Source organism: Xyrauchen texanus, chromosome 28, assembly GCF_025860055.1.
Source record: "Xyrauchen texanus isolate HMW12.3.18 chromosome 28, RBS_HiC_50CHRs, whole genome shotgun sequence".
Classification (NCBI taxonomy): Eukaryota; Metazoa; Chordata; class Actinopteri; order Cypriniformes; family Catostomidae; genus Xyrauchen; species Xyrauchen texanus.
The window spans coordinates 20,101,275-20,127,964 of NC_068303.1; the positions used below are offsets into that span (position 1 = coordinate 20,101,275).

Sequence of the window (26,690 nt, forward strand, 5' to 3'; positions counted from 1 at the left end):
TGTTACACAGAAAAAAGAATATTGGTTTGGAACAACATGAGAGTGAGTAAATTACAGAAATTCCATTTTGGGTGAATGTTCTTTAACCCTTTAAGCTATGAGGGTGTTTTTAAAGATTTCCAGTTTAGTGCTTCAGTGTATGGTATAATTTTAAAGAACACTTTTCACATTTTATAATGAAATAGATTATGATAAATTCTCAGACTCTCAGCCTAAGAAACTGCTGAAAATCACTGAAAAAAATGTTTTTTCTTATTTTTCTGATTTGGCATTATATATCTCAGGGTGTAAGTAAGGTGACTCTGAAACAACAGCTTTCTTTGTTCCCAATCATGTCACCTTTGAGTAAAAAATTTTGTTGATATGACAAAGTAATCAAAAGTTATAACATTGCAAATATTATTTATCCAAGTGTCCAAAATCCTCTCCAGACAAATAAAACATAATAATTGTCCACAATGACTAATTACACATGCAAATACAAAGATTACTAAAGGTATGCTCTCTCTCCCAAGCATGAGTAAAAATATCACATTGTGTCATGTGAGCCATCATTGAGTCTGTATCATGTACTTGGCGGCATCTCCTGGTGGTCGTATGTAATTAGAATGAACAAACCTCTCTGCCCATATTTGGATGACTTCCACCTCTGATGGCAGTGATCTGAATCCTAATACGACTGGTTTAGTATTCCATGACGCTGGACATTGTACTACATAATTTCCGAAAACTAACGTGTATTTAGCCAGATAGCACATTATGTGCTCTGTGCACATTGCGCTTCATGTGGATTATTTAATGTTCTATGCATCAGTAATGGCATATGATATTTAATATTCTGTTTATTTTTTGTTAAGTTATAAGCGAAAACACAGCATGTAAGCAACACCTGTTTACATGTAACATGTACGTCAAAGACATATATTTTACCCGCTATATTTTTGTCTGAAAAAAAAATAGGCTGGTTGTATTCTGCTCTTTGAGAGCTTTGACACGGGGCTATTTGATCAGTTTGATATTTTTACCAATTACAATATGTGCAATACATAATTATTCTTAAATTACCAAAACAGAACACTTCTGATTTGTTTGCAAATTTTAAAGCTCAGTTTTGATCATAATGCCTACATTATTCATATTTTGACAATTAATTCTCAGCAGGCCAATAGCCCAACTAAGCGTAAAGGGTTAATATTGTACTCCCGATAGGAGCAAAAATAAAATCCCCAAATGACATGACACAGATTGGAAGGACTCCATCTTATCTTTATATCATTAAATGGTGCAATTTTGAAAAGATAAGATTTGTAAAAGCAGTAATGAGTTTCTCAATGTTCTGCATGAGACAAACTAGACACACAAAGATGAGCTGACTGCTCTGGCCATTAAAGTATCCTCCCACGAAACATTAACTAACTGGGAGGGATTAACAAAAACCTGTTTCTTTCAAAACAGCCACAGAAAAAGACTCATACTTGTCCATTTTAAACTTGTTATAATTTGTCTTTGCCGGTTTGCATTAACAACAAAAATGCATTGATGTGGTGTGTTTTTGAGTATTCCAAGTATCATCTATATTCCATTGCCCAACGTTTTGAAGCATTTAGCATCTTGGATAGTACAACTGGAAGAAACAAGCTTCACAATTTATAGACTTTTTTTCATTGCCACGCTGCTTGCATCACTTTCAAATTAGCTGCTTGTAACTGATGCTGACGTGCCATTAAGGTGAATATGAAATTTATTGCTGACAACATTAAATTAAGTCTGATTTGGCGCAAATAGACATTTCTAGCAATCTAAAAACACACCAACAGAACCCCCAGTAGATTTAATAACTGCAAAGGTGCAATAAAATAATAACAGTATATTAGCATGCAAACCAGTTCAGAGCTGGATCTGAAAAAACACTACAGGATCGGCACAATGAAAAAGACTAATACAATTTGTTTTTCGTATCTATGGGTCTTTTGAACATGAATTGAGTGTGTCTTTGTTAAAGGCACATAACACGTTTGGTGCATTGTAGATGTAGAATATCTTTATACTGAAACTCATAACTGTGTCACATACAGGGAAAGACGACAAATCAAGTCGCCTTCTCTTAGAAAACATTCAAATGAAAACTTACAGCATACATTCACAGAAGAAAAAAAAAAAAACAGCCACCACAGTAGATAGAACATAGCATTTAGATAAATCATCTGCTTGCTTTTTTCAGTGTTCTGAGAACCCTTTTCCTTTCACAGTCTTCGTAGATCTTGCATTGTAGATAAAAGTCAATGAAATCGATAAGACTATGCTATTTGGTAGTTTGAAAATAATAATGGTAAACCGTTCCTCTGACAAAGAATGTTTAAGGCAGAACCAGAAACCAAATGAAAACTGATATATGCAATATGCACATGATATGCCTACAGATACAACAAAAACAATTTGCTAAAGTGCAAACTATAAGAAACCGATCCCACACATACAGTAAGCAAAAATGTTAAAAAAAAAACACCCACTTGTAATACTGACTTAAATAATAACAAAGTATTTTTTTCCTTCTTTTAAAACAGAGAAGCAGATGGCTACACAGATAGAATAAATGTACACGGGAACCATCAGCCAACACTTTCCACCACCTAAAGTGGTGAGAAGAACAGAGTGCAGGGGTCATTTTCTCATTGAGGCTCAGTTCAAGGCGTTTGATCCATCCCCACAAAGCTGGCACTAGTGTCCCATCCCGTGCATGAAGATAAAGTAGGTGGAGAGGAGCTGGCAGATTTCGCCCTCTGCTACGAGGAAACTGTGACAGGATTTAAAGAACCGTTACGGCTGTAGAATTTTGAGAAGGCCTCTTCCAGCACGGTCGTGAGACGTGGTTGATCCCCCTTAAGACAAACAGAAAGAAGTTTGAAAGCGTGAAAACAGAAAAATTAGCAAGACAAAAATGGCTATGGGATAAGAGGTACAGACAGGTAACATGGTAAAGGTAAAGAAAAGTATAGAAAAATATTCGAATATCTAATAATGTAAACAAAATTAACAAGGCCAGATGGTTGACTAACTGACTACAACAATTGACAAATCGTTTAGTGAAGTCCAGATGAATTTTTTAGCAGTTTAGAGTCACAAGTTCTCAAAGGTTTGTTGTGTACAGTACTGTCAGCCAGTGTTATAGTTTTCAGTTACAGAAGCCATTGTCGAAATTCACTATTCGAGAGTCACGTGACGCCATGCGAGATTCGGACGTGTGAATGGTGCGTTTTGCTAGTTTTGATACTTTTTGTGTCTGGGTGAAGTTGGAGGATTTGGAGAATAACTCGGTAGAACCGGTAGAATAACTCAGAATTGTTGGAATTCCTGAGAACGAAGAAGGTCAGGATATGGTGAAATTCCTAGACGGGCTCTTTCCAAGTCTACTAGACATTTCTGCTAGACATAACAGGCCATAAGCTGGAAACTGAGCAAGCTCACAGGGTCCCGGCTCAGCAATCCAATGAGGAAGACAGGCCCTGATCAATTCTGGCCAAATTTCAAAGATCTTGTGTTACACAAGGCGAGGAGTAAAGGAAGGCTTTCTTGGAAGCACCACAGTATTTTCTTTTTCTCAGACTTTGTGAATTCGACAAGAGAGAAATATGGTCGATTCAAGGAATGCAAGAAACTATTATATCATCCGAAGTTCGCTTTTGCACTTAAGTTCCCAGCCAAATTGTGAATAGATACTAAGGATGGCCTTATTTACATGTCCCCAGAAAGCAATAACCTTCATAAAGTCAATTACTTTTTTTGTGGTTCTCACATTAAAGCCAAGTGAACCGACTCACTGAACTTGAACGCTGAATCCACTTGATCGTCTGAGGAAACTGAGAGCCTTTTTTGCTTCTTTTTGTGCTGGTTCCACCAATTTGGGAAGATATGGGGTGGACATGTTTTCTTTAGTGCTGGCTCAAGTAAGAGCAGGGGAGTCATTACATTGATAAGTAAGCATCTACAATTTAAATGTCTCAAAAAGATTAAAGATAAATTAGGAAGAGTCATTATTGTTTTAGCAGAAATTCAGGGGCAAAGTAACGCACCTAATGCTGATGATCAGAGCTTTTTTTTATAGTTCTTGAGGGGATGTTGCAAGCTGCTGTCATCCCTCATGATATAATATTGGGAGGAGACTTTAATCTATTGATGGACTCAAACCATGATCATAGTTAAGCAAAAGTGTGTAAGCCCACTAGAGCAACACTGATGCTTCACAGGATGTGTAAAATCATGGTCTTACAGATATTTGGACTTTTGAACCCATCCGGTAGGGACTATAAATTTTTTCATCAGTCCATAAGATATAATCTAGAATAGATATTTAAATATATACAAGTACCTCATTTCATATGTTGTAGGGCTGGGTGATAAAACGGTATCAGTATTTATCAACGGAACACCTTTATCGATAACAATATAAATGTTTTTCTATATAACGCTCGATAGTTTCACTTAAATGCATAAAAATTTAAATAGACATGAAGTTTGGTTGCATGAACAACCCTCAAGCATATGCCATCCCTGGATCATTAACAGCCTATCATACGACTTGATAAAGGAGCATGCTGCGAGTGACAAGCAAACAGCCAATAACAAGTTGCGTTGCTGTGGGGTTCAGTTGCTCCATTGCCATGTGATATCAGAACACAAACACATGCAAATTGCGAAAATGAGTGTAGTGCCTGCCGGCGATGAGGAGATTATAAATCAAACAGGACATGTCAGCTTGCCAGTGTGGCAGTTTTTTGGTTTCTTTATGTCTGACCAACATCAGAACACGGTGGTGTGTAAGCTTTGCAAAAAAAAAGTGTCACTTACGGAAACACAAGCAACTTATTTCATCACCTTAACCGCTTCCACCCTTTGAAAAATGCAGCATTTCGTCTGCCACAACCTACATCTACCTCACCTCAACAAACAACCCACAAGCAGTCCACAATGGAGAGGTACTCTGCAAAAATACTATGAGAAATTCTACAAATGATTTTTGTAAAAAAAAAAATATTTAGTTACAATTATTTAATCTTCATATAAGAAAGATGATGTTTAAATTCGATTTTGTTTTTGACTGTTAAAACAAAAACTAAAATTTGTTAGCCTTAATAGAGTTGGTAAATTACAAATACAGTGGTTAAATTCAAACCTTTTTTCTACTGGTCTTGGTTTAAAAAAGGTTATTAAAATGTATCAATAATTATTGATACCGAATTATATGAAAAATTATACCGTGACATAATCTGTTGTTGATTGCTCAATTGGAAACATCTTAGTCTCAGATCACGCACTGGTGAATTTAGAGGTGTTGCCACATATGGAGAAAAATAAATCATATAGTTGGCGCTTTAATGTATCCCTTTTGCAAAATCCTAAATTCCAAAAAATGTTAAAGGCTTATATCAATGTTTATATGGAGACCAACTGGTCCTCAGTATCCTCTGTGGGTGTGGCTTGGGAGGCACTTAAGGCAGTTATTAGGGGGTCGGATCATACAGTATGCCTCATTCATCAAAAAATCCAAAGCACTAGAAGTTGCTTCGTGGAGTTGGAAGGGAATATTAAAAGTGCAGAATGTCATCTGATGGCCTCAGAGAATTTACCTGATAGAAATACAGATACAGTGAGGCGAAAAAAAGTATTTGATCCCCTGCTGATTTTGTACGTTTGCCCACTGACAAAGAAATGATCAGTCTATAATTTTAATGGAAGGTTAATTTGAACAGTGAGAGACAGAATAACAACAAAATTATAGACTTATCATTTGTTTGTCAGTGGGCAAACGTAAAATATCAGCAGGGGATCAAATACTTTTTCCCTCCTTGTATAATCCCATTTTGTCACGGAAGGTGGAGTTTTGGATATTCAGGGCAAGACAGTCATACTTCGAGTCAGTGGACAAAACAGGGAAGTTTTGGCTAGATATATAAAGCAGAGAGAGTCTTTTTCTACCATTCACTCAGTGAAATCTGCTGGTGGTGACATTTGCTTTTAAAGAATTCTATCTTGATCTCTATAGCTCCACATCTTCATCAAACGATGTAGATATTAGAAACTTTGTGGAACCATTAGAACTCCCTAAACTGACGACTGAGCAAAAATTCTCTCTTGATTCTGAGATAACCTTGGGAGGAGTTTGGCGAGGTAATTAAGGCCTTGCCTATAGGCAATTTTTTTAAGATCTTAAGCTACAGAACTGGCTCCACTTTTGTTAGAAGTTTGTATGGAATCATTAAAGAACGGAAAGCTTCCGCCAACCATGACACAAGCCCGGATCAGTCTGATTCTTAAAAAAGACAAAGATCCAAGTGAGTGTAAGAGTTGACGTCCAATTTCCATGATCCAGCTAGACGTAAAAATATTTTAAAACATTTTGGCTAACCTAACCGATTAAGTAAAGTTATGACATCTCTTGTATATATAGATCAGGTGGGGTTTATTCGGGGCAGCAGCCCTACTGATAACATTAGGCATTTCATTAATATTATGTGGTCAGTGGCAAATGATCATACTCCGGTCGCTGCCATCTCACTTGACGCCGAAAGAATTTGATATCTTGGATTATCTTTTTAAGATTTTGCAAATATAAGGGTTCGGGAATACTTTTATTGGATGGATTTAGTTACTTTATAGACAACAGGTAGTGGCGGTTCCACAAATGTATTAATTTCAGATTATTTTACTCTGGATAGTGGCACCTGGCAGAGTTGCTCTCTTTCCTCCATTATTGTTCGGTCTTTCCCTGGAACCATTAGCAGCTGCAATAAGAAAGGAAGTTGCTTTTCCGGGGTGGTGGTGGGAGGAATGGTGCATAAGCTTTTGCTTTAAGCAGATGATATTTTATTCTTCTTCTCCGACCCCACTAGATCTATGGCTTGCCTTCATAGAATTATTATTATTTTAATCCCCTTTTCTCCCAATTTGGAAAGCCAAATTCCCACTAATTAGTAGGTCATCATGGTGGAGCGGTTACCTCAATCCGGGTGGCGGAGGACAAGTCTCAGTTGTCGGCGCATCCTATCACGTGGCTCGCTGTGCATGACTCCACGGAGACTCACATCATGAGAGGCTCATGCTACTCTCCGCAATCCATGCACAATTTACCACGCACCCCACTGAGAGAGAGAACCCCTAATCGCGAACATGAGGAGTTTACCCCTTGTGACTCTACCCTACCTAGCAACCAGGCCAATTTGGTTGTTTAGGAGACCTGGCTGGAGTCACTCAGCATGCCCTGGATTTGAACTCGTGTCTCCAGGTGTTGTAGTCAGCGTCAATACTCACTGAGCTACCCTGGCCCCCCGCCTTCAGAGAATGATTAACTCCTTTTCTAATTTCTCAGGATACAGAGTCAGTTGGTCTAAATCCAAAGCTTTGGCTCTGACAGTCTACTGCCAAGTAATGGCTTTTCAGCCAGGCACCTTCCAGTGGCCCAAATAGGGCATTAAGTATTTGGTTATTTTATTCCCAGCAAATGTGTGTGATTTAGTTCGATTCATTCTTACCCTTTAATAAAAAAAATTTCGAGCAATGTGGGCAGGTGGACTTCATAACACTTATCTATGACTGGGAAGGTTAATGTTATTAAAATGAATTGCATTCCAAAATTCAACTACCTGTTACAATCTCTCCCTGTAGATGTCCCCCTCTCTTATTTCAAACAATTTGATAGCATAGCAAAGTACTTAATTTGGAATGTGTCCCAGATTACATTTCAATAAGTTACATAGGCCGATTGACAAAGGTGGGATAGACCTACCCAAGATTTTGTTTTATTATTATGCATTCGGTCTCGGACATTTGGCACATTGGTCGCTTTCATCTGAGATAGCCCCTCCCTGTTTTGTATTGAACAGGAAGTCCTTGCCCCTATTTTGCGATTGCAAAGCCTTTCTATTAAACTAACCGATGTTAAGTTACACCCCGTTATCTTGCATTTGCATGCGGTATGGACAAAACTGTCCAGAGTGTTTCATTCAGACATTTATTTGAATGTTGCCTTGAGCATATGGCTGAACCCAAAATTGTGTATTAATAAGTCCCCTTTCTGCTTGTCGCACTGAGCCTGAAACTGCACCCTCCTCTTCTGTATTTTGTGCTAATTTGGACAGATATAAAACAATAACTAAAGCAATTGGGGTGTTCATTGCCAACGAAATGTTGCCCCACTCCATTGATGAAGATTTGGAATTCCCACATATGATTAAAACACTTGAGCCACTTTACAATAGGGCTGGGCACTTAATTGAATTTTATTTTCAATCACGATTTTGGCTTTCAACAATTATGAAAACAAAATAATAGTGATAAAATGATTGTGCTGCATTCCTTTCGCAATGAAACACCCCAGTGTTATAACTTTAAAGCATCCTTTATTAAAGTTCAAATAATAAGAAAGCGGGTTATGAAATTTAACTCAGAAACTGGCATTTCTCTGTGTGGTCAGCACCACGTAAATGAGTTGCGTTAAGTTTGAATGTTCTCCCGGTTGATGCACAATCTGGTGTGGGGACGCCCATCGCTTACGCTTGTTTGCTGCAGCTAGATAGCATGATGGCTCATGATGTAGTGAATAATAAAATATGCAACGTTCACTGTGTGTATCTTATCATGAAGAAAATCAGTGATAGGCAGTTCTATTAAGAAGAGAAAATTAGATTTTTGTGAGCTAAAGATGGATCGAAGTGAACATAAGGCAAGAGTGTGTAGTCTTAGCCCATTATACACTGGAACAAAATAAGTTTTTGATTAGTTTTTGTTGGCTTGTTTATCAAAATAATATCTAAAACAAATTTAAACAATGTACACTTAATTTATAAGCTATACTGCAGAAGACATTTTTTTTATCTGAGACTGCTGAATCCAATATTTAATCAGGGCTGGACATTAATGCTTGTCCAGGACAAGTGGATTTTTGTGATACCCTAGGCCTGGCTCTTATTAGAAAGTTAATGTTCTTCTTCTGCTGTTGTAAGTAATCCAGAGTACGTAATTTTATAATTCGCTAGTGATCTAGCAAATTATAAATCACAGCTGCGCCCTGTTTGATTGACAGGCAGTGTATTTGCTGAATATGCACGTATTCCGAAAATGCTCGTGCTAATGCGCATCTGAACGGTCAAATACATTCTGCCAAAATGCCCATCTTGGTGAGGTATTCATGTAAACAAAGAGTGATGTCTAAACTTAACATAAACAGCAGAGAAAAATGTATGTTTGTATTAATGTCGGACTTGAAGGTATAAATGTAAGCTAATAGACCTGCTGCCGTCAAGTGAGTCATTATAATAATCAAACAACCATAACAAGAAAACATTCACTGCTCTTGACTGGGTAACTTTAGTAGCTTTAAAAAGCATTCATGTTTTATAATCATACAGTGAAGGCAAGAAGTAGTTTTATCTTGCATTTAATTTTGAACGTTTACTTGAATACTTGATAGCCTACTTCTATTAAAAACATTTAAAGCGGTTACATTTTTTGTACTATTATTTTGAATCTATTTCTATTCATTGCTGTTTTTTATTGTTATCTTATTACTGACTCTTTACTAGTCTTGAATAATTACTTAATTTCTTATTAAAGTAAATTCGTTAAGTAAAATAGTTTGAGTATTTCTGTAACTGCTGATCTCCTGGAATTTTCACACACATCAGTCTCTAGAACTTACTCAGCATAGTGTCAAAAACATCCAGTGAGGGGGAGTTCTGTGGATGGAAATGCCTTGAGAGAGATCAACAGAGAATGACCAGACTAGTTCGAACTGACAAAGTCTATGGTAAATCAGATAACCGCTCTGTACAATTGTGGCGAGAAGAATATCATCTCAGAATGCTATTCTGAGATGCTGTTTTGGCGACACAAGGGGACCTACACTTTACTGTTACGGGATAGCCCCAGACACTATAAGAGTGTGCTACTCCAAACCCAATCAATAATTACTAGAAGAAAGTGGTACATAATATGGGACTTTTCATTATAAAGAAGCTCAAAATACACATGGGACTCTTAGATTGAAATGTCTGCATTCCCAGTTGTTAGCTCACTGATAGCTTATTCGCTGAGAAAGTGAATCTAATTCAAACTGCTAACCTGAGCTCCTAAATTCTAACCCTCAGTTCTTTTTGGGCGATTCATGAAAAAGATCCGGTTCAAAAGAGTAATTGGTTCACGACTCTCTCGCACTGGGTTTGTTGCTGCGTGCAGTGCAGCGAGCTCGTCAGAAACAGAACAGGTGAAAAGCGGTACGAGACAAACTGGTTGTGCGTGTTCTAAATATATATTCAATATATATTTAGAACAGTGGCAACTAGATTTTAAATTATTTTCGCAATCAATTATTTTTGGTCACATGTGTGACCATTTTATTCACAGTCTGGAGTCCTGTATCATTCACCCATCACATTATAGTTAAGGTGAGCAGATTTTCTTTAGCTTTAAACCAGGACGGGTGAAGGGGTGCAACTATATTTATACTCACATACACATGTGAAAGTGTATGTTTCATTTTATATTCCCTTTACAACTATTTTAAAATCACATTTAAGCCTCTAAAACAATGTAGGGTGACAAATAAATTTTAAAAAGTACCTTGTAATTTTCTTTAATGTTGAACTTGCATGTGCAATAAAAACATTGTCACTGTTGGAAATGTCATGTCAACTACACATTTTAACAAATTATTAACAAGTTGAAACCTAAACATTTTTGAGAATTACACGTATAACAATTAAATGCTTGTATTATGATAAAGTGAAGTGTCATAGCTGTCTGAATGTGATTTGGAAAATTAGGAAACATGCAAAATTGAAATACTGGCTTCTCTGATAACAATGCTACAGACAGTATATTCTACTTTGAAGTTTCCATTCCAAAATTTCTGTTTATGTTTTGGCCTGCGTGATCCCCCCACCCACTGCCCTCTCACCAATAGTATTTGACACCACCGGATTGCCAGATATGAAGAAGTTTGCAGGCAAACAACACTGCGTGCTGCAGCCATCGAAGCCCGCAAATGAACTGGATCAGAGAGAACACATTCCACCTGACCTAAAAAGCCTCGCCATCCATCTAAAAACCACCATGACCCATGAGGTGTAGTAAAACAAGGACAAATATTGAAATAGTGAAGCCCAGAAATCCTTTAAAACGGATGCTGGGTTGGCTAAATTGCATGTCAACATTCTGGCAACCTGCATGAGCTTCGAGTCTGGGGTGGGGCAGACAACTCTCCAATATTTTGAATTTGGACTGCAGTACTCATTTCAAACACTTGTCGTCAATCTTACATATAGCACATTTAAATATATGTTGAGTGAGTTTCAGATACACTTCATGTTGATGCATGTAGTAGAATAATGCAGGTACTGTTAATGTTTATTTTAAAGTTAAGGACTGTGGAGCGGAGGGGGGCGGGGCCGGTCGGAATATCGCGCGCCCGGTCCCCAATCAGCCTGATGAGGCGCGCGAGGGATAAAGGCGGCCGGTGAGGATTGTTCGAGAGAGAGAGAATTACGGACATGTCCGTCATGTGTGTTTGTTTATGTGTTTTTGAGTTTCTCATTAAAATATAATTTATGTTGACAAGCCGGTTCTCGCCTCCTCCTTGCCCATCCTTCAACAGTGTTACATTGGTGCTGAAACCCGGAAGGAGGAGGGATGCCCGTCGCAGAGTCCTCGACACTGCCGTCCACCCAGGAGAGCGCCGCTGCCATCTGCCGGGGACGGAGTAGCCCGACCGCCCGGATGCGGGAGTACGGCCGTCGTCCGCGGGGCAAGTGGGGACTGGATACCCCGACCGCCTGGAGCGAGGAGCCGCTGCCGGGGCGGAGGAGTGCCCTGCCGTCCCCAGAGACGCGGAGGGGTCGAGGGAAGACCGCCGTCCGCGAGGGAGGAGGGAAGAAACTCTCCGACCGCCCGGAGCGGTAGAGCCGCTGCCAGGGGCGGAGGAGTGTCCCCATTTGCCGCCAGAAAAGCGGAGGCGCGTTCTACCCGCTGGGGGTCGGCGGTTTCTCTCCGGTTCGCCCGGTGTTGGAGCGGCTGTCGTCCGCCTGAGTGTGGAGGAGTGTTCGAGGACCACGCGACGGTACATCAGAGAGCCGGTGAGTGAGCTTTTTCTCTCTCTCCTCTCTCTCTCCCTGTCGCACCGTGTTGGCCTTTTCCCTCGCCTATTTTGTTTTTTTTTTTTTTTGTTGTTGTTGTTGTTGTCTTCCCCTCCTGTCTCCTCCCAGGGCGAGGAAGGCGGGGATGACCACGCGGGACGCCAGATACACCCCGCCCCAGGGATAGGGGGGGGTGTACGTCATGCCGGTGGCACCCGGCCTGAGATAACGCCGGGAGGAGTGTGGAGCGGAGGGGCGGGGCGGTCGGAATATCGCGCGCCGGTCCCCAATCAGCCTGATGAGGCGCGCGATATTCCGACCGGTCCCCAATCAGCCTGATGAGGCGCGCGAGGGATAAAGGCGGCCGGTGAGGATTGTTCGAGAGAGAGAGAATTACGGACATGTCCGTCATGTGTGTTTGTTTATGTGTTTTTGAGTTTCTCATTAAAATATAATTTATGTTGACAAGCCGGTTCTCGCCTCCTCCTTGCCCATCCTTCAACAGTGTTACAAGGACCCTAATGAGAATTAACCATGGTTTTAATAGCGTAATATTGTAGTAACCATGACTGTAGAGAACACATGGCAGAAATCATGGTTTTGATGCAATTAACCATGGTTTTACTACAGGAATACTGTAGTATCTATATAATAATGCATTAAACTATGGTTACAGTAGTAAACCTTGGGGATTTTTCACAAGGGGAAAATTGTTGAAGTGTTTGTAACCAAATAGATTAAATTTCGTTGGATTTGACAGTAGAATTATTTTTTTGTGAACAGAGCAGCAATTACCAAACCGTACCAAAACCAAGACCCTAAACCCTTGAAGCAAAATGAACCATGAGAAATCTTTCCATTATCAGCGTAATTGTAATTTTGCCCATTAACCCGATTTCACGTTTGATGTAAAAACTTTGACCAGTGTTCTTACCAGCTTATCCAATGAGTGCAAGTGTTGTGTGCATACCTGATAAAGTTTCAATGTCAAATGCAGAGAATGATCCAATGATTTCAAATCTCATGTAAACGCATTTTCTTTCTCATGTTTTAATACACTGTCAGATTTTCCATATAAGCTATGCCTTGGTAGTTATCAGTGCATTAGTGTGCATGTAAACACACATATTTATGGAAATTTGTAGATTCACACATCAAAGTCAACTTTTAAATGTTTATTACAAGAAAACCTACGGTGCAGAGAGCAATAAGAAAGGCAGATCATAATTTGAAAGAAACGATGGAGTCAGAGTTACACAGATGGTACTGCCTCATCCTTCACAGAAGACTCAAGTCTGACAGATGAAAATGCTGAAGCAATTAACTGAGATTGTTCCTTTCTTATTCTCTTGACTGCTCATTAGGACCACAGAGGAACAAACCACTACAGTTAAAACTATTGTTTAGAGCGTTTCATGAAAACTGTCCGATAACAATTGCGAATAGTTTTGAGGGTACGACTGTTTCCAAGGAGAGTTCTAACAAGGTCATGTGGTACAGATAGTAAAGCTGATGAATGTGACTTTGACAAGGGCCAAATTGTTGGATAGCTTTTGGACAGTTAATCCATGGTGTATGATTTGTTTGCTGTCCTTTTGAGCTCACAGTGTTTGTGTCATTGCCCCCTTCCCCCTTATGTTCTCAAGAAACTAAATGTTTACTGGAAACATTTCCTAGAAGACAGTGTAATCTCATCAAAAGTTTGGGCTATTTATTTTAAAGTGCAGACAAAATGTTATCTTATTTGGAAAAGAAATACAGAATCTACCTCAGTATTTAAAATGACATTGCCAACATGCTGCCTAAACAACATAAACAACCAAACTTATCTCAATTAAATATAGATGTTAGAAGGAAATCTAATCCTCCTCCAAGACATAATATTAAAATTAAATATATAATTTCTTACCTCGCTAATGAAGCCAAGCTGAACCAGTTCAACGGCCAACTCCTGTACATTCTCATCTAAGGACAGAGAGAGCACAGCACTTACGCTTCAGCAATACTGTTCTGCAGTAATGATTGAAAATGCTTGCAGTGAAATATGTTGTTTGTTAATAACGTTCACTTTTTAGAGTCTCAATTCTGCAGATTCATTACAATGCTGTTCATAATATTATAATACGGCATATCTGAATACAATGTTTATCTCTTGTATCTTTATTATTTCATAATGAAAAAATAAGCTTGTGTAAAGAGAAAAAAGGTTGATTATTAAAAAAAACACAAGAGCATTAGGCCAAAAACATACTTTATATGCATGTATGCAAACATAAATACTTGGCCAACACATTGCACGAAGTACATAATGAGTTCTTGTCTTACTGTGGGAGTCACACACAGTATTGAGGACGACGATTGCTTTACTTTGAAATGTCTGTGCCACTGAAGCTGATAAACAAACTTTAAAATGCTCTTAGCATGATATTTGTAAGCTGCCTTTGCCGCAATGTTGAGAATGCAACGCATACTTGCACTGCGTTAAGAATTGCATTATGACACATTTTTAAAATGGAACAGCACGTGTAATCATGCTGTTCCAAAGCTAGAAGCATTCGTGTTAACAAACTTGTGTATAGTATGTTTCAGGCCATAGACTAATAAAATACTTACTTGGTGCCAAATCACAACTCAAATGTCGGTTCAGCTTATCTTCCAGTTTTAGCAGTAAGGTCAGCTATAAAATAGCAGTGAGGAGAAATGAATACAGAATAATGGTTCAAGCTTACATCAACATTAATTAACATGGAAAGAAAGACTCACATGATGCTTTGCTCCTTCCTCCACAGGCTCGATATTGCACTGCATTTGTACAACCTTAATGGAGAGATTACACAAACACAACATTCAACACTAAATTATATTTTATCCTATTGACTCTGACTGTAAACACCCTCTAGATTTGTCTTAAAAGAAACTAGATCACTATATACAATGCTACACAGGGAGAGTGGGCACACAGGGGCAAAGGTGAGAAAACTGTAATTTATTCTTAAAATGCTTAAACTCCTCCCCAGTCACTATGTCTTTAATACATTTAATTTCTCACCTTCCTAGTCTCCAGTTCTGCAGGCTCGGGCGTGGGCGTCTTGACTGAGGGTGGCACGATGGGGGACTTGACAGTCTCTTGCTGAGGCTGCTGTGGGCAGGCCATGCCAAAGGCAGTCAGTGGATAGATTCCATTCCTACATCACAAGAAACAAGAGCACATGTCTTAATTACAACATTTGTGCTCATGTAAACATCTGAGACTGCTTTCTTTATGTCAGCCATTCCAGTAGGAGAATGATAAGCAGTTTATTCAAGCACATCTGCACAGTCGTGCTTGATGTGTTTGGACCCGTTTCTTGTTTCTGTTCCAAAAATCTGGTAAATGAGAGGTTTACTTTACGATTTGCTCACCTCACATCTTCAAGAAATTTGTCAAGCTCCAATGCCGGAAACTGTGAGAGTCTAAAGGATAGAGAGACAGGATTATAAAAGCTATATAGATGTCATGACATATCTGTTAAATACTGTGACTTATAAGGGATAACTGATCGAAAATTCTGTCATTATTTACACACTCATGTTGTTCCAAATCTGAATTACTTTTTTTTTGTGGAACACAAAAATGATTGGTGACTAAGATTTTCAGTCTCTAACATTCTAACAATCTCCCTTTGTGTTCCACAGTAGCAACAAATTCACATGGGTTTGGAACAAAATCAAGTTGAGTAATTGATCATTTGCATTTTTGGGAGAACTATTCCTTTAAAACTTATTTGATCCTTATGTTTATTCTCATTATAAATAACTATGTAAATGCATGACAGGAGCACTCACTTTAGCTGGACCTCTTTTCTTTCCATGATCACCTGGTTAGGGTCCATGTTCTTGGTCATTTCCTCTAAAGCATTTTCAGGGATCATGTCTAGAACCCAGAACCAAAGGGAAAATAGTTTTAATCAGTTTAGCATTACTGTATTCCATTCATGAAGGTGACAAATTAAATGACTGCATGATGATTAAATTAGCTCGGTGACTCACGCTGGTGACTGACGATGCAGTGTGCAGCCAGGAGTTTTAAAAGAGGCACTTCAAACAGAGCTTGGTGGAAAAGGAGCTCTCTGGCTGTGGGCCTCTTACTGGGGTCTACCTCCAGACACTTCTGAATAAACTCCTAAAAACACACATACAACATTACATCTAACACAGAAACATGATCCTTTATACTGAAAACTATACACAGTACTGTGCAAAAGTTTTAGGCAGGAAATCTTCAAAAATAATGCCATAAATAGTTTTTATTTTTCAATTAACATCATCCAGTCTAGTAAACATAAAAAAGCCAAATCAATATTTGGTGACCCCATTTCCTTCAAAGCAGCACCAATTCTCCAAGATACACCTGGTTTTTCTTGGTTGTTGGCAGACAGAATTTTTCAAGCTTCTAGGAGAATTCGCCACAGTTCTTCTATCTATTTAGGCTGTCTTAGTTGCTTCTATCTCTTCATGTAATCCCATACTGACTCTATGATCTGTGGGGGCCATGACATCTGTTGCAGGGCTCGCTGTTCTTCTATTCTACTCTATTTGCAAAAGGAATGTTTGGGAGTCTAAAATTTATATTTTCTATTGCAACACTAAAGCTGAATATCTAAAAAAACATCTCAAGACAAATGTTTTTATAAAACATCTAATGTGCATAAGACTTTTGTACATTACTGTACATTCTAAGACTGTATGATTACTACTGTTAAATGTTTCTTGACTCCTATACTTACTCTCTGAAGTGGGTCCTCCAGAGATTGGATGGCACTATTAATGGCTTCTTGTGACACATATGATGACTCTCCATTACTTTGGATTTCCAGCACAGCCATCTACAAACCCAAGGAGCAAAAAATAAACAATAACTGGTCTGATCGGCCTGATGCCCTGATGATCGACCTGCAGTTGAAAACAAACAACACTTACCTCTAAGGCGCACATTCCAAAAGAATAGATGTCCACGGCTGTAGTGACAGTGGCAACAGCTTGATGAGGGAAGAGGACAATTTGTAATAAGTCACCTCAACACAACAACTATTGACAGAAGTCTGTAAAATGTATGACCTTAGAGCTGAAGTGTGTAACCTTTTGTGTTAAAATAAGATGCTTGATAAGCAGAGACAAAGCTTACTGTAAGCCATTCATAGGTTAATTTTCACAAAAACTGTTAACACAGTGGCACTGTAAAAATTATATTGTTTGTTTGGACCGGCCCATCCTCTATGTCACAGGTTGGGGTGGGACTATCCGTTTGTTTGATCAAGCTGTACTTAAAACATTGTTTATTTTTGCAATTCCGTTCACTGGCACTAGTGGTGCCGAAATGACACACTTCAGCTTTAAATAATGTCTTACTATTTAGTTTAGCACCAGTGTTTACCTCCATACTCTGGAGCAAAGAAGTGCAAACTCTTCTGTTCCTCCCGACATGTTTTGACATGGTTATTAATGGTGTCTGGAGCAACTATAAAGACAGAAACCTCAGTAACAATAACAAGATCTATAATATTTTTACACCTTCATGGTTTATTTTAGCCCACCTGAGCCAATTTTTATGAGTCCATTGTGCTGTATGAAGATGGTGTCACAGGTCAGGTTCCCGTGGATGATAGGAGGTTCACATGAATGCAAGTAACTGATGGGAAAGTGGAAAGAAATCAACTTGAAGCGCAACATCAAAACAGGAAGAAATAAACAGCTATGACATTTACAGAGAACATTGGTGATCATGGGAGATTTTGTACCCCATTCCTACTAGTGGCTTTATATTAAGCTATGGGTAAACATCAACTTAGTATATGCTCAAATTTAAGACCTTTTTCATGACCTGAACAAATAAAATAAATACCATATCCCCATACCAAAACAAACCAACACAATACAATCTCAAAATAAATCATGTATCACAGAATCTTATTTAAACAGGCAGGGGTACACATTTAACATGGCCTAAACAATGTTTATCAGTAAAACGGGGTTGGCTATATGCAAGATTAAAATACTCAAGACATGTTTCCCACATGTAGATCACATTAAAATTAGTTTATGTACCATTATACATATATACAAATTACATATCGACTGATATTGGATTGGGTTGATTAGATAATGTGTTGAAATAAAGTCAGTTAGCCAGCCAGTCGTTTTTTTTTAATTGGTAGCCTTTATTAAATGTTCCTAGTCTTTCCTTCCTGTGATGGGAAGGGCCAGACAGAGGCTACAAGAGTCCAAATTTAATTATATTTCAGATGCACTTTATTTTGGATTTGATTCATAGCATGGAACTTTTAACTTTAAAGGCACTTTAACTTTGAAATATACCGGGGACTCTTATTTTGAAATGTTTTTGCTTCAATGCTTCCAGCTGCTCATTCAAACAAATAAGGGATATAAAATGCGTACTCCTACAATAAACTACTACGTATTACAATATAAACAATTAAAAGTAAACATTGTCATATTTCATCAAAACTACATCATCCACAGTTGATCTTAATGATAGTTTGTCATAAATTTCCAATATGGCTTAATGATTGTGAACTGCTCCGCAACAGATGGAATCACTCACAAGCCCCTGCGTGTTAGGAGAAAATACAACAGTGCCGTATTTTCACTTTGAAGTATGTGGCACATACATTTATTTAATTAAACTGTATTCTTTTGAAGTTAGATAATCACATTAGGTCATATTAGTTTGTGTCTTTCCACCCCAAATGTAAGACCTTTGATCTAAGATTTTGTTGTATCATTTTAAATTTAGACTTTTTATTACCTTAAATTTTGGATAACTGAATTTAAGTTATTTTAAGACTTTAAGGATCTCCGGGAACCCTGGTCTGTCTAAAGAATAAGTGAAATAAAAAAATGTGCACACACACCTTAAGGCAGATAATATCTGAGTGCACCAGCGTTTCCATGCCTACAAGAGAACCACAAAGAGAAAACAATGATATCTAAGCAGTGTCTGATATTATACTACTACAGTTTATTTAAAAAAAAAATCTAAACTTTTGAGAGAAATTAAAACATCATAAAATCTAGGAAATGCACCAAAACTGGAAAAATTATAAACAAGTGACAGTGACAGTAGCAGAAGCTCTTAGCACATATATTGTTACACCCCAAAATAAAGTATTGTATCATCCCTACTGATATCTGATAACTGATATCATTCAGATTTTGTAAACAATTCTGATCTGAACTCTAACTTTGGGCATGTGCATTATTTTAAGCACAGTCAACAATGACAAATATTAAAGCAATTCACTTAAAACAGAAGATGAGACACATTCATACCTTTTCATTCATGGTCTTATGATTCTTCTTTGTCTTTTTTAGAAACTGCTTCAGGCTCCCAGAGGACATATACTCTGTGATGAAAATAACCTGGGAATAGAAATCTGTATTTCAATAAAAAATCTTATATTGCACATTTAGAATAATGATTCTGAATAGCATTCTATTAACTGAGGCGTTGATGCATTACTTACCCTGGCTCTGTTCTCCTTCACATCTGCCCAGTACTTGTGAAACTTCACTATATTCACATGCTCCAGCTGAATTAAGTTATCAAATACTGCTTTCACTTTTTCCTGGGAAGCAAAAAAAGACAAGTATTCTGATCCATTTGTAAATTGGGAAAACTTGAGGGAACTGTTTGACACAAGTATGGAAAAAGTATGTTGTGCATGACGTCTTGATTTCGAAAGGAACAGGTCATTAAAATAAAATCCTGAACCCCCTTACTATTTTACTACACAATAACAACATTAACTTGCTTAAAAAGTTCAGAAAAAAACACTTTTTAATGACTGCAGTTCTATGTATGGAAGCTGTGGAGTGCCAATAAATAAATAAACGATCAATCTATTTATTTAAAAATAAAACAAGAATAAACCATTTTATAAATGAACAAATAAATAGACACATTTAAATTAGTTTATTTAATTCATGTTTAAAAATCAGATTATAAGACGTGTATTAATAAATCATATATTTAATTCAATGCAATTTAATGTAACAATAAATGAGCAAATTAAAGTCATTTTTAAATACACCTTTTACATTTAAAAAAAAAAAGCATTTGGAGGTCCGGCGTCTTTCCACTGTGCACACTTGGGGAGGGCCGTGCTCAGCATTTAACAGCAGTGGTGACAAGTGACCATTAACTTCTGATATGCTTTGCATCAGTTTCTTTTGTGTAGGCTTAGCAGAGCATGTAAACTAGGGATGCACCGATCCGATACCTGGATTGGTATCGGCTCCGATACCGAAGCTATTAGACGGATCGAGTATCGGTTCAACAAGCCCGATCCAAATCAGATACTGTGTGTTAGTCATGTTCGTTACGGTCAAGCTCAAAAAACTACATAAAAGATCCATAAAAACACCATTAAAGTAGTTCATATGACTTGTGCATTTTATTCAAAGCCACTTGAAGATGTGCCATAGCTCTGTGAATCACAAAAGGCTGTGTTTTATAAGTAAATATATAGTATGCGCAGCTCCAGCGCGTCAGTGAATGGCGCTGCTGTTTACACAAACTCCCGGCTATTTTTATCTTTCACGCGGCGAGCAATATTTGAGCGCTCCTCACGAACAACACATCAGATGTAGATGCTCAATAGTTTGGTACACATATAAAATGCATTTAGAATGGTACTGGAGGTGCATTTTACAAGAATTTGAATAAGAAGCGAATTAAACTACTGTGAACATGCCTACAAACAGACAAACTTACGGTACTTCCTGGAGAGTTCAAAATGTCAAAATAAAAGTGTGACGAGTTTAAATGTTAAAGGTCCACAATTGAGATATGCTACAATATATTACTATTATAATATATTATTATTTGTTTATAAATTATAATAATATTTAAGTTGAATGGGTTCCAAAAAATAACTGAGTGAATGAAAAGTGAGCTGATATCTTAAAACTAAGTTGAACAAAAAAAAAAAGAGATCTGAATCCTTTAAAATCCAGATACAAGTTGAAAACATTTGGCAAAAAAATGGCTTCTTTATTATTTCTGTAATATTATACTGGAATTACTGTTCATTTTGCTGCTACATTATCCAGTAAACTAGTTAATAATAAAGAGTTTCTCAATAAGCTATACATTTATATGGAAATAATGTGTAGTTAGAGGTTTGCGATTATTAACATATTAAAGTGTATTCGAATTAGTTCCACACAATAATGTAAAGATATTCTAAACTGATTATGCAAAAAACAACAACACTGGTATTGGATCGGGATCAGGGAATACTGAGATTTCCAATCTCTGAATCGGAGGAGAAATGGTATCGGTGCATCCCTAATGTAAACTGTTTATATCTCTATCAATAGCCATCCAATGACAGGCTGCCTCACATCTACTTCAAGTTGCATGTGAGAAAGGGTGTATGTCATAAAACTGAGTCAAAAGTTCATTTGTTGCTTCCACAAGTCAACTGTCCAATGGCATTTTTATACTCAATTGTCAAATGGAGAAAGAAAAGCCAAAGTAAAAATAAAAGCCATTTGCAAATGGATGAAGAAAGGCGACTGGCAAATTAATATAGAAAAGCAATTGCCACATATTTTCTAAAATGCAATTTAAATGGTGTATTTAAAAATGACAAAATTTACATTTTAAACAGGAATTAAATACATTTAAATGTGTCTATTTATTGGTCCATTTATAAATTCGTTTTTTATTCACATTTTTATTTTCAAATTATAGATTGATCATTTATTTCTTCATTCCTTTTTAAGTGGCACTCCATGGCTTCCATACTAATGTGCTTATGGTAATGTAATCAGCAATGTGGTAGGCAATGCCTGTCAAAAAGAAACCTCTAAAATGTCTTGTTAAATTCCATAGTGAGCGTCTGCCAAGCAGAGAGCGGAGCAGCATGTGGACTTGTCAAACAGATGGCTGTCCACACCTCTATGCAAAGCATTAAAGAATAGTGTTTGATTAAAAGTGCTTATAGGCAATAACAGAGCGAAGAAAGCTATTTTTAAAAGAGCACTTTCAACACTTGAGATATAGTTACATAAACTTAGAGAATGCTTTTCTTACAGTTCTTTTCATTAGCAGCTGAAGGCTCGGAGTAAGAATACGGTTTCCATAAAGGCTTGGCACATATAACAGGTCAGATCACTGAGTAAGTAGCTTAAACCCAAGAAAAGCAAGCACACACACTCATTCTTTAAAGCAATCAATCTGTCCTTACATATCGAAGTGAGATCATCATTTCATCAAGATATGAATTAACACTAATTCATATCTTTCCTTATAAGCAAGCAAGAATACAGGAAGCAACACAGTTGTACCTGCTGCCAAGTATGGAGATACCGAGCAAGGGTGAACTTTCACAAAAGGTGTGCTCGAATATCCTTCTTTGGTATTTAAAAAAGGTTCAGTTGGACTTTTATTGGAACGATAATTCATGTGTTTTGTTTAAACTAACAGCTTGCCACCAGTTCAGTGAAGACAAATAAATACTGTAGGTGCATAACCAATGTCTTTTTTGCATTGTTGTAATAACCTGCATGCTGGTGAACCCCTGGGCAACTTGGGTTTGAATCGCAACAAACATTAATCTTGCCATGTTTATGTTATAGATATTTTAAGTAGAGATTCAGTAACTATTCCAGATACCAATCCATAGATTTAAGCACCAACTGTCAGCACAAATCTTTCTTATAACTCCAAAGTAGGCACAAAGTTATTAGCTCTACCTCCTGTAGTTTGAAGTTCTTCCGCTCAGAAAACATGACCTCATTCCACACCACCTCCACACCCTCCTCTGTGTCCATGGCGAGATAAGCATTGTCGATACCCGGTACATTACGCTGGTTAACCTGTGGGGGAAGAAAAAGAGCTTAAAGAGGTTTCTCTTTAAAAAACAAATACAGGTATGTACATGATGTGCAAAAAGTTTATTAGGCCTTTTTTCAGGTTTCAAGTAGTTAAGAGAGTCTGTAAAGAGATTATAGAATATCCTGTCTCAAATAAAAGTATTTTTAGTGCAGAACTTCGACCAAGTTTTAAATCTGCAGACTGCACATAGCACAGTACCTCTTCTCTCCTTTTTTGCCAGCGCCCACAGGGGCTTTCTTCCAGAATCTCCGATTCATCTTCGCTTTCCTCCTCCTCATCCTCAGTTGCCGGTGGAGCAGGCTGTGTTACAGTGGACACTGGGGGAGACACTGAGGAAACCCCCTGGCCAGTAGGTGGTGAGGCTGTAGACTCAGACTTTGCATCCATTGTGGATACAGGGGCAGGAGCAGCAGTCTGTTTTCCTTCTTCCGACATAGCTGACTGAAAACTGACAGCCTTGTCCTGAACTGCCACAAAAAAAGAAGTCTGGCTCACTCACACCTCGAGGGCAGGAGGCAGAGAGCTGCAAAACAATCAGGAGTGATTCGTCACAAACAGAATAAATGTTATCTTAAATGTATATAGGATATAGGATAACAGTTTCAATGTTTAAAGGAATATTTCAACCAAAATTTTAAATTCTCTCATCATTTACTCACCCTCATTCCATCCCAGATTAATGACTTAATTAATGGCAGAACACAAACAATGATTTATAGAAGAATATCTCAGCTCTGTAGGTCCATACAATGCAATTGAATGGTGGCCAGAGCTTTGAAGGTCCAAAAAGCACATAAAAGCAGAATAAAAGTAATTATTGACTCCAGTGGTTAAATCCATATCTTTAGAAGCAATATGATAGGTGTGAGTGAGTAACAGATAAAAATGTCAATCCATACCATAAATTCTTAGCCCTGCCCTATAGGTTGCGAAATTGCACAAAGAATGCAAATTCCCAAAAACAAAAGAAGAATGTGAAATTGGACATTTATATTAAAAAAAGGAATTAAGTCAATATTGTATCTGCTTCTCACTCCCACACCTATCATATTGCTTCTGAAGACATGGAATTAACCACTGGAGTATTATGGATTACTGTTTATGCTGCCTTTATTTGCTTTTTGGAGCTTCAAAGTTCTGGTCACCACTCACTTGCATTGTATGGATCTAAAGAGCAATATTCTTAATCTTGAAATCTTAATCTCTAAAATGTGTGTTCTGCAGAAGAAAGTAAGTCATGCACATCTGGGATGGCATGAAGGGTGAGTAAATGATGAAAGAATTTTCATTTTTGGATGAAGTTATCTTTTAACTTGTTTAAGTTCAAATGAAGGACACATTTGAACAGCAGTGGGAACAGAATTAATCCGCTTTGAATCGTGTCAGTTTCAGTTCCAAACTGATTAACACTAAGCTTCTTTTTGCTGACCTCCACAACAATGATACGCAACTAGATAAGACTGTAAGCAGCTGAAGCATAATCATCTATCTGGTGTAGTGAGGTTTCCATTCCCCTCTCCTCAGAGCCCTGTCCTCAATTCAACTCAGGCCACAAAGCACGTTCCAAGCATGGAAAATAAACTATTCGTCCACTATCCAGCCTCACTGATAGGATAAAACCCAGCTGTACCCCAGCAGATAAAATTGAATGTTTATGATCTTACTTTAGTTTATCCAGATGTAAGCGGTGTCGCCAGCTCGCCGGAAGAAGCTAACCGTCGCTACCTCGTTATATCAACACAAAGGTGGAGAATCCTCAGGCGAGAAAGAAACGATAAATACTCAAGCGATGTGGGTCGATTTAGGACTCTAGCTCTCGGGTAGTGTTAAAAGTCCACAAAATTACCAAAATATAAAAATAACTGTTCAGTTTTCCTTTAGCCGACTCGCGAGTGAGAGAGAGAGAGAGAGAGAGAGAGAGAGAGAGAGAGAGAGAGAGAGAGAGAGAGAGAGAGGCTAAAAGTGTAGTTCCGTAGCCTCGAGAGCCCGTGAAAAATAGTTTCCTTGGATGATATAGTCAATGTTGAAGTATTTAATAAAAACGAACAATGCTTTCAGGCCAGGTGATACCGGAAAAAGGCCTAAAACAGGAATATAAATCAATAAAGACAGTCTGACAGATTTGATGCTGTCAGATTCTACACTCCTAGATATTCGCTTTCTCCACCACAAGTCCTCAAGTGATTTGTTCCCGTCCAAGAAACTTAACTATACAGACGCTTACAGGTTCGAAGTGACTATAAATTAAATTTACACCGACATTAACAGAGAAGACACATATAAATGGCGACAACTACGCTGTTGCCTGTTCCTGCACGAAATCCCAGTGTCGTATATCAAGAGAGCAGATACATCAGATGAGCCAAATTCACACAGCGCCCCCTACTGGAGGAATTGATTCTGCAATTATTTAAAGGGATAGTTCACAAAAAATGAAAATTCTCTCACCATTTAATCACCCTCACGCCATCCCGGATGTGTTCTTTCTGCTGCAGAACACAAACCAAGATTTTAGGAAGAATATCTCAGCTGTGTTAGTCCATACAATGCAAGTGAATGGTGGCAAGAGCTTTGAAGTTCCATAAAGCATATAAAGGCAGCATAAAAGTAATACATATGATCCCAGTGGTTTAATTCATGTCTTCTGAAGCGAGCCAACTGATTTTGAGTGAGAACAAACCAAAATGTAACTAATGTTTTATTTACCATTGATGTCTCTAGGCACGATCATAATTTCAAGCTTACACTTGCTTGATGCAGAGCGCTATATGGTGCTATTGTAAGTGTAATTGAGCTTGAAATCATGGTCACAAGGAGACTGCTGATGTTAAGATTTATAGTAAAATCTGGGTTACATTTCGGTATGTTCTCGCCAAAAAACGATTGGATCCCTTCAGAAGACATAGATTGAACCACTTGAGTCATATTGATTACTTTTATGCTGCCTTTATGTGGTTTTTGGAGCTTCAAAGATTTTGACCCCATTCACTTGCATTACATAGACCTACAGAGCTGAGATTTTATCCTAAAAATCTTAGTTTTTGTTCTGCAGAAGAAAGACATACATATCTGAGATGGCATGATGGTAAGTATATAATGAGTGACCTATTATGACTTATTATGGGTACACAAGTGGTGAAAACATAGAAATTTGAATCCAATTTTGTGTAATAATGTCATTCCCTTTGGCAGTCTGATTAAATAATGAGTCAAAAAGGAGATGTTAAAAACTGAGGTAGACAGGTAGTTCAATTGTGTACAGGTGATCTGTGATTTCTTGCTTACAGTCAATACAGTGCACAGTAGGCTAAATATACTGTATACTGCGATAGTGCTAATGAAACATCTCAAGAAGATTGTTTCTGAATACATGACATCCTCATATTATACATATATAAAGTAAGTTAACTTTAAATAGATTTATAAATAATAGTTTTAAGCAACTGTCAATCTGTCTTCACCTGTGTAAAACTTTGAATTTGGCAAAGTGTTAACTTTTGCTGGGTTTTAGCTTTCAAATCTTTAATTGGACCTCTGTTATTCCCATCATCCACGCTGGAAATGTCTGAGGTCATCAGCTGGGAAGCATGCCCCCATTTGATAGGCAGAAAGAGAGAAACCCTCACATCCCTTTAGGAGGTCTATAAATAGAGTTAGCTTCTGAG

General features: G+C 37.8%; 1 protein-coding gene across 1 annotated transcript; it reads right to left on the reverse strand.

Annotated features, from left to right (window-relative positions):
* Positions 1-17: 17 nt before the first annotated feature.
* LOC127622306 (nuclear receptor-binding protein-like) lies at positions 18-25,359 on the reverse strand. The gene is made up of 18 exons (XM_052096371.1): positions 24,690-25,359; positions 23,224-23,548; positions 22,884-23,006; positions 19,646-19,747; positions 19,452-19,541; positions 19,034-19,074; positions 17,696-17,790; positions 17,536-17,619; positions 17,082-17,140; positions 16,889-16,987; positions 16,152-16,284; positions 15,948-16,035; positions 15,525-15,575; positions 15,172-15,307; positions 14,886-14,939; positions 14,736-14,799; positions 14,032-14,087; positions 18-2,879 (listed from the first exon to the last, which is right to left on the reverse strand). Exons 2-18 carry the CDS (start codon positions 23,458-23,460, stop codon positions 2,784-2,786), a joined length of 1,608 nt encoding a protein of 535 aa, XP_051952331.1. The 5' UTR covers positions 23,461-23,548; positions 24,690-25,359; the 3' UTR covers positions 18-2,783.
* Between the last annotated feature and the right edge of the window lie 1,331 nt (positions 25,360-26,690).

Coding starts and splice junctions, on each gene's coding strand:
- LOC127622306 (XM_052096371.1), bottom strand. CDS start 23,460: ATGTCGGAAGAAGGAAAACAGACTGCTGCTCCTGCCCCTGTATCCACA. Junction 17,620..17,695: donor ACTCATAAAAATTGGCTCAG/GTGGGCTAAAAT, acceptor CTGTCTTTATAG/TTGCTCCAGACACCATTAAT. Junction 15,576..15,947: donor AGAAAAGAGGTCCAGCTAAA/GTGAGTGCTCCT, acceptor TCTATCCTTTAG/ACTCTCACAGTTTCCGGCAT.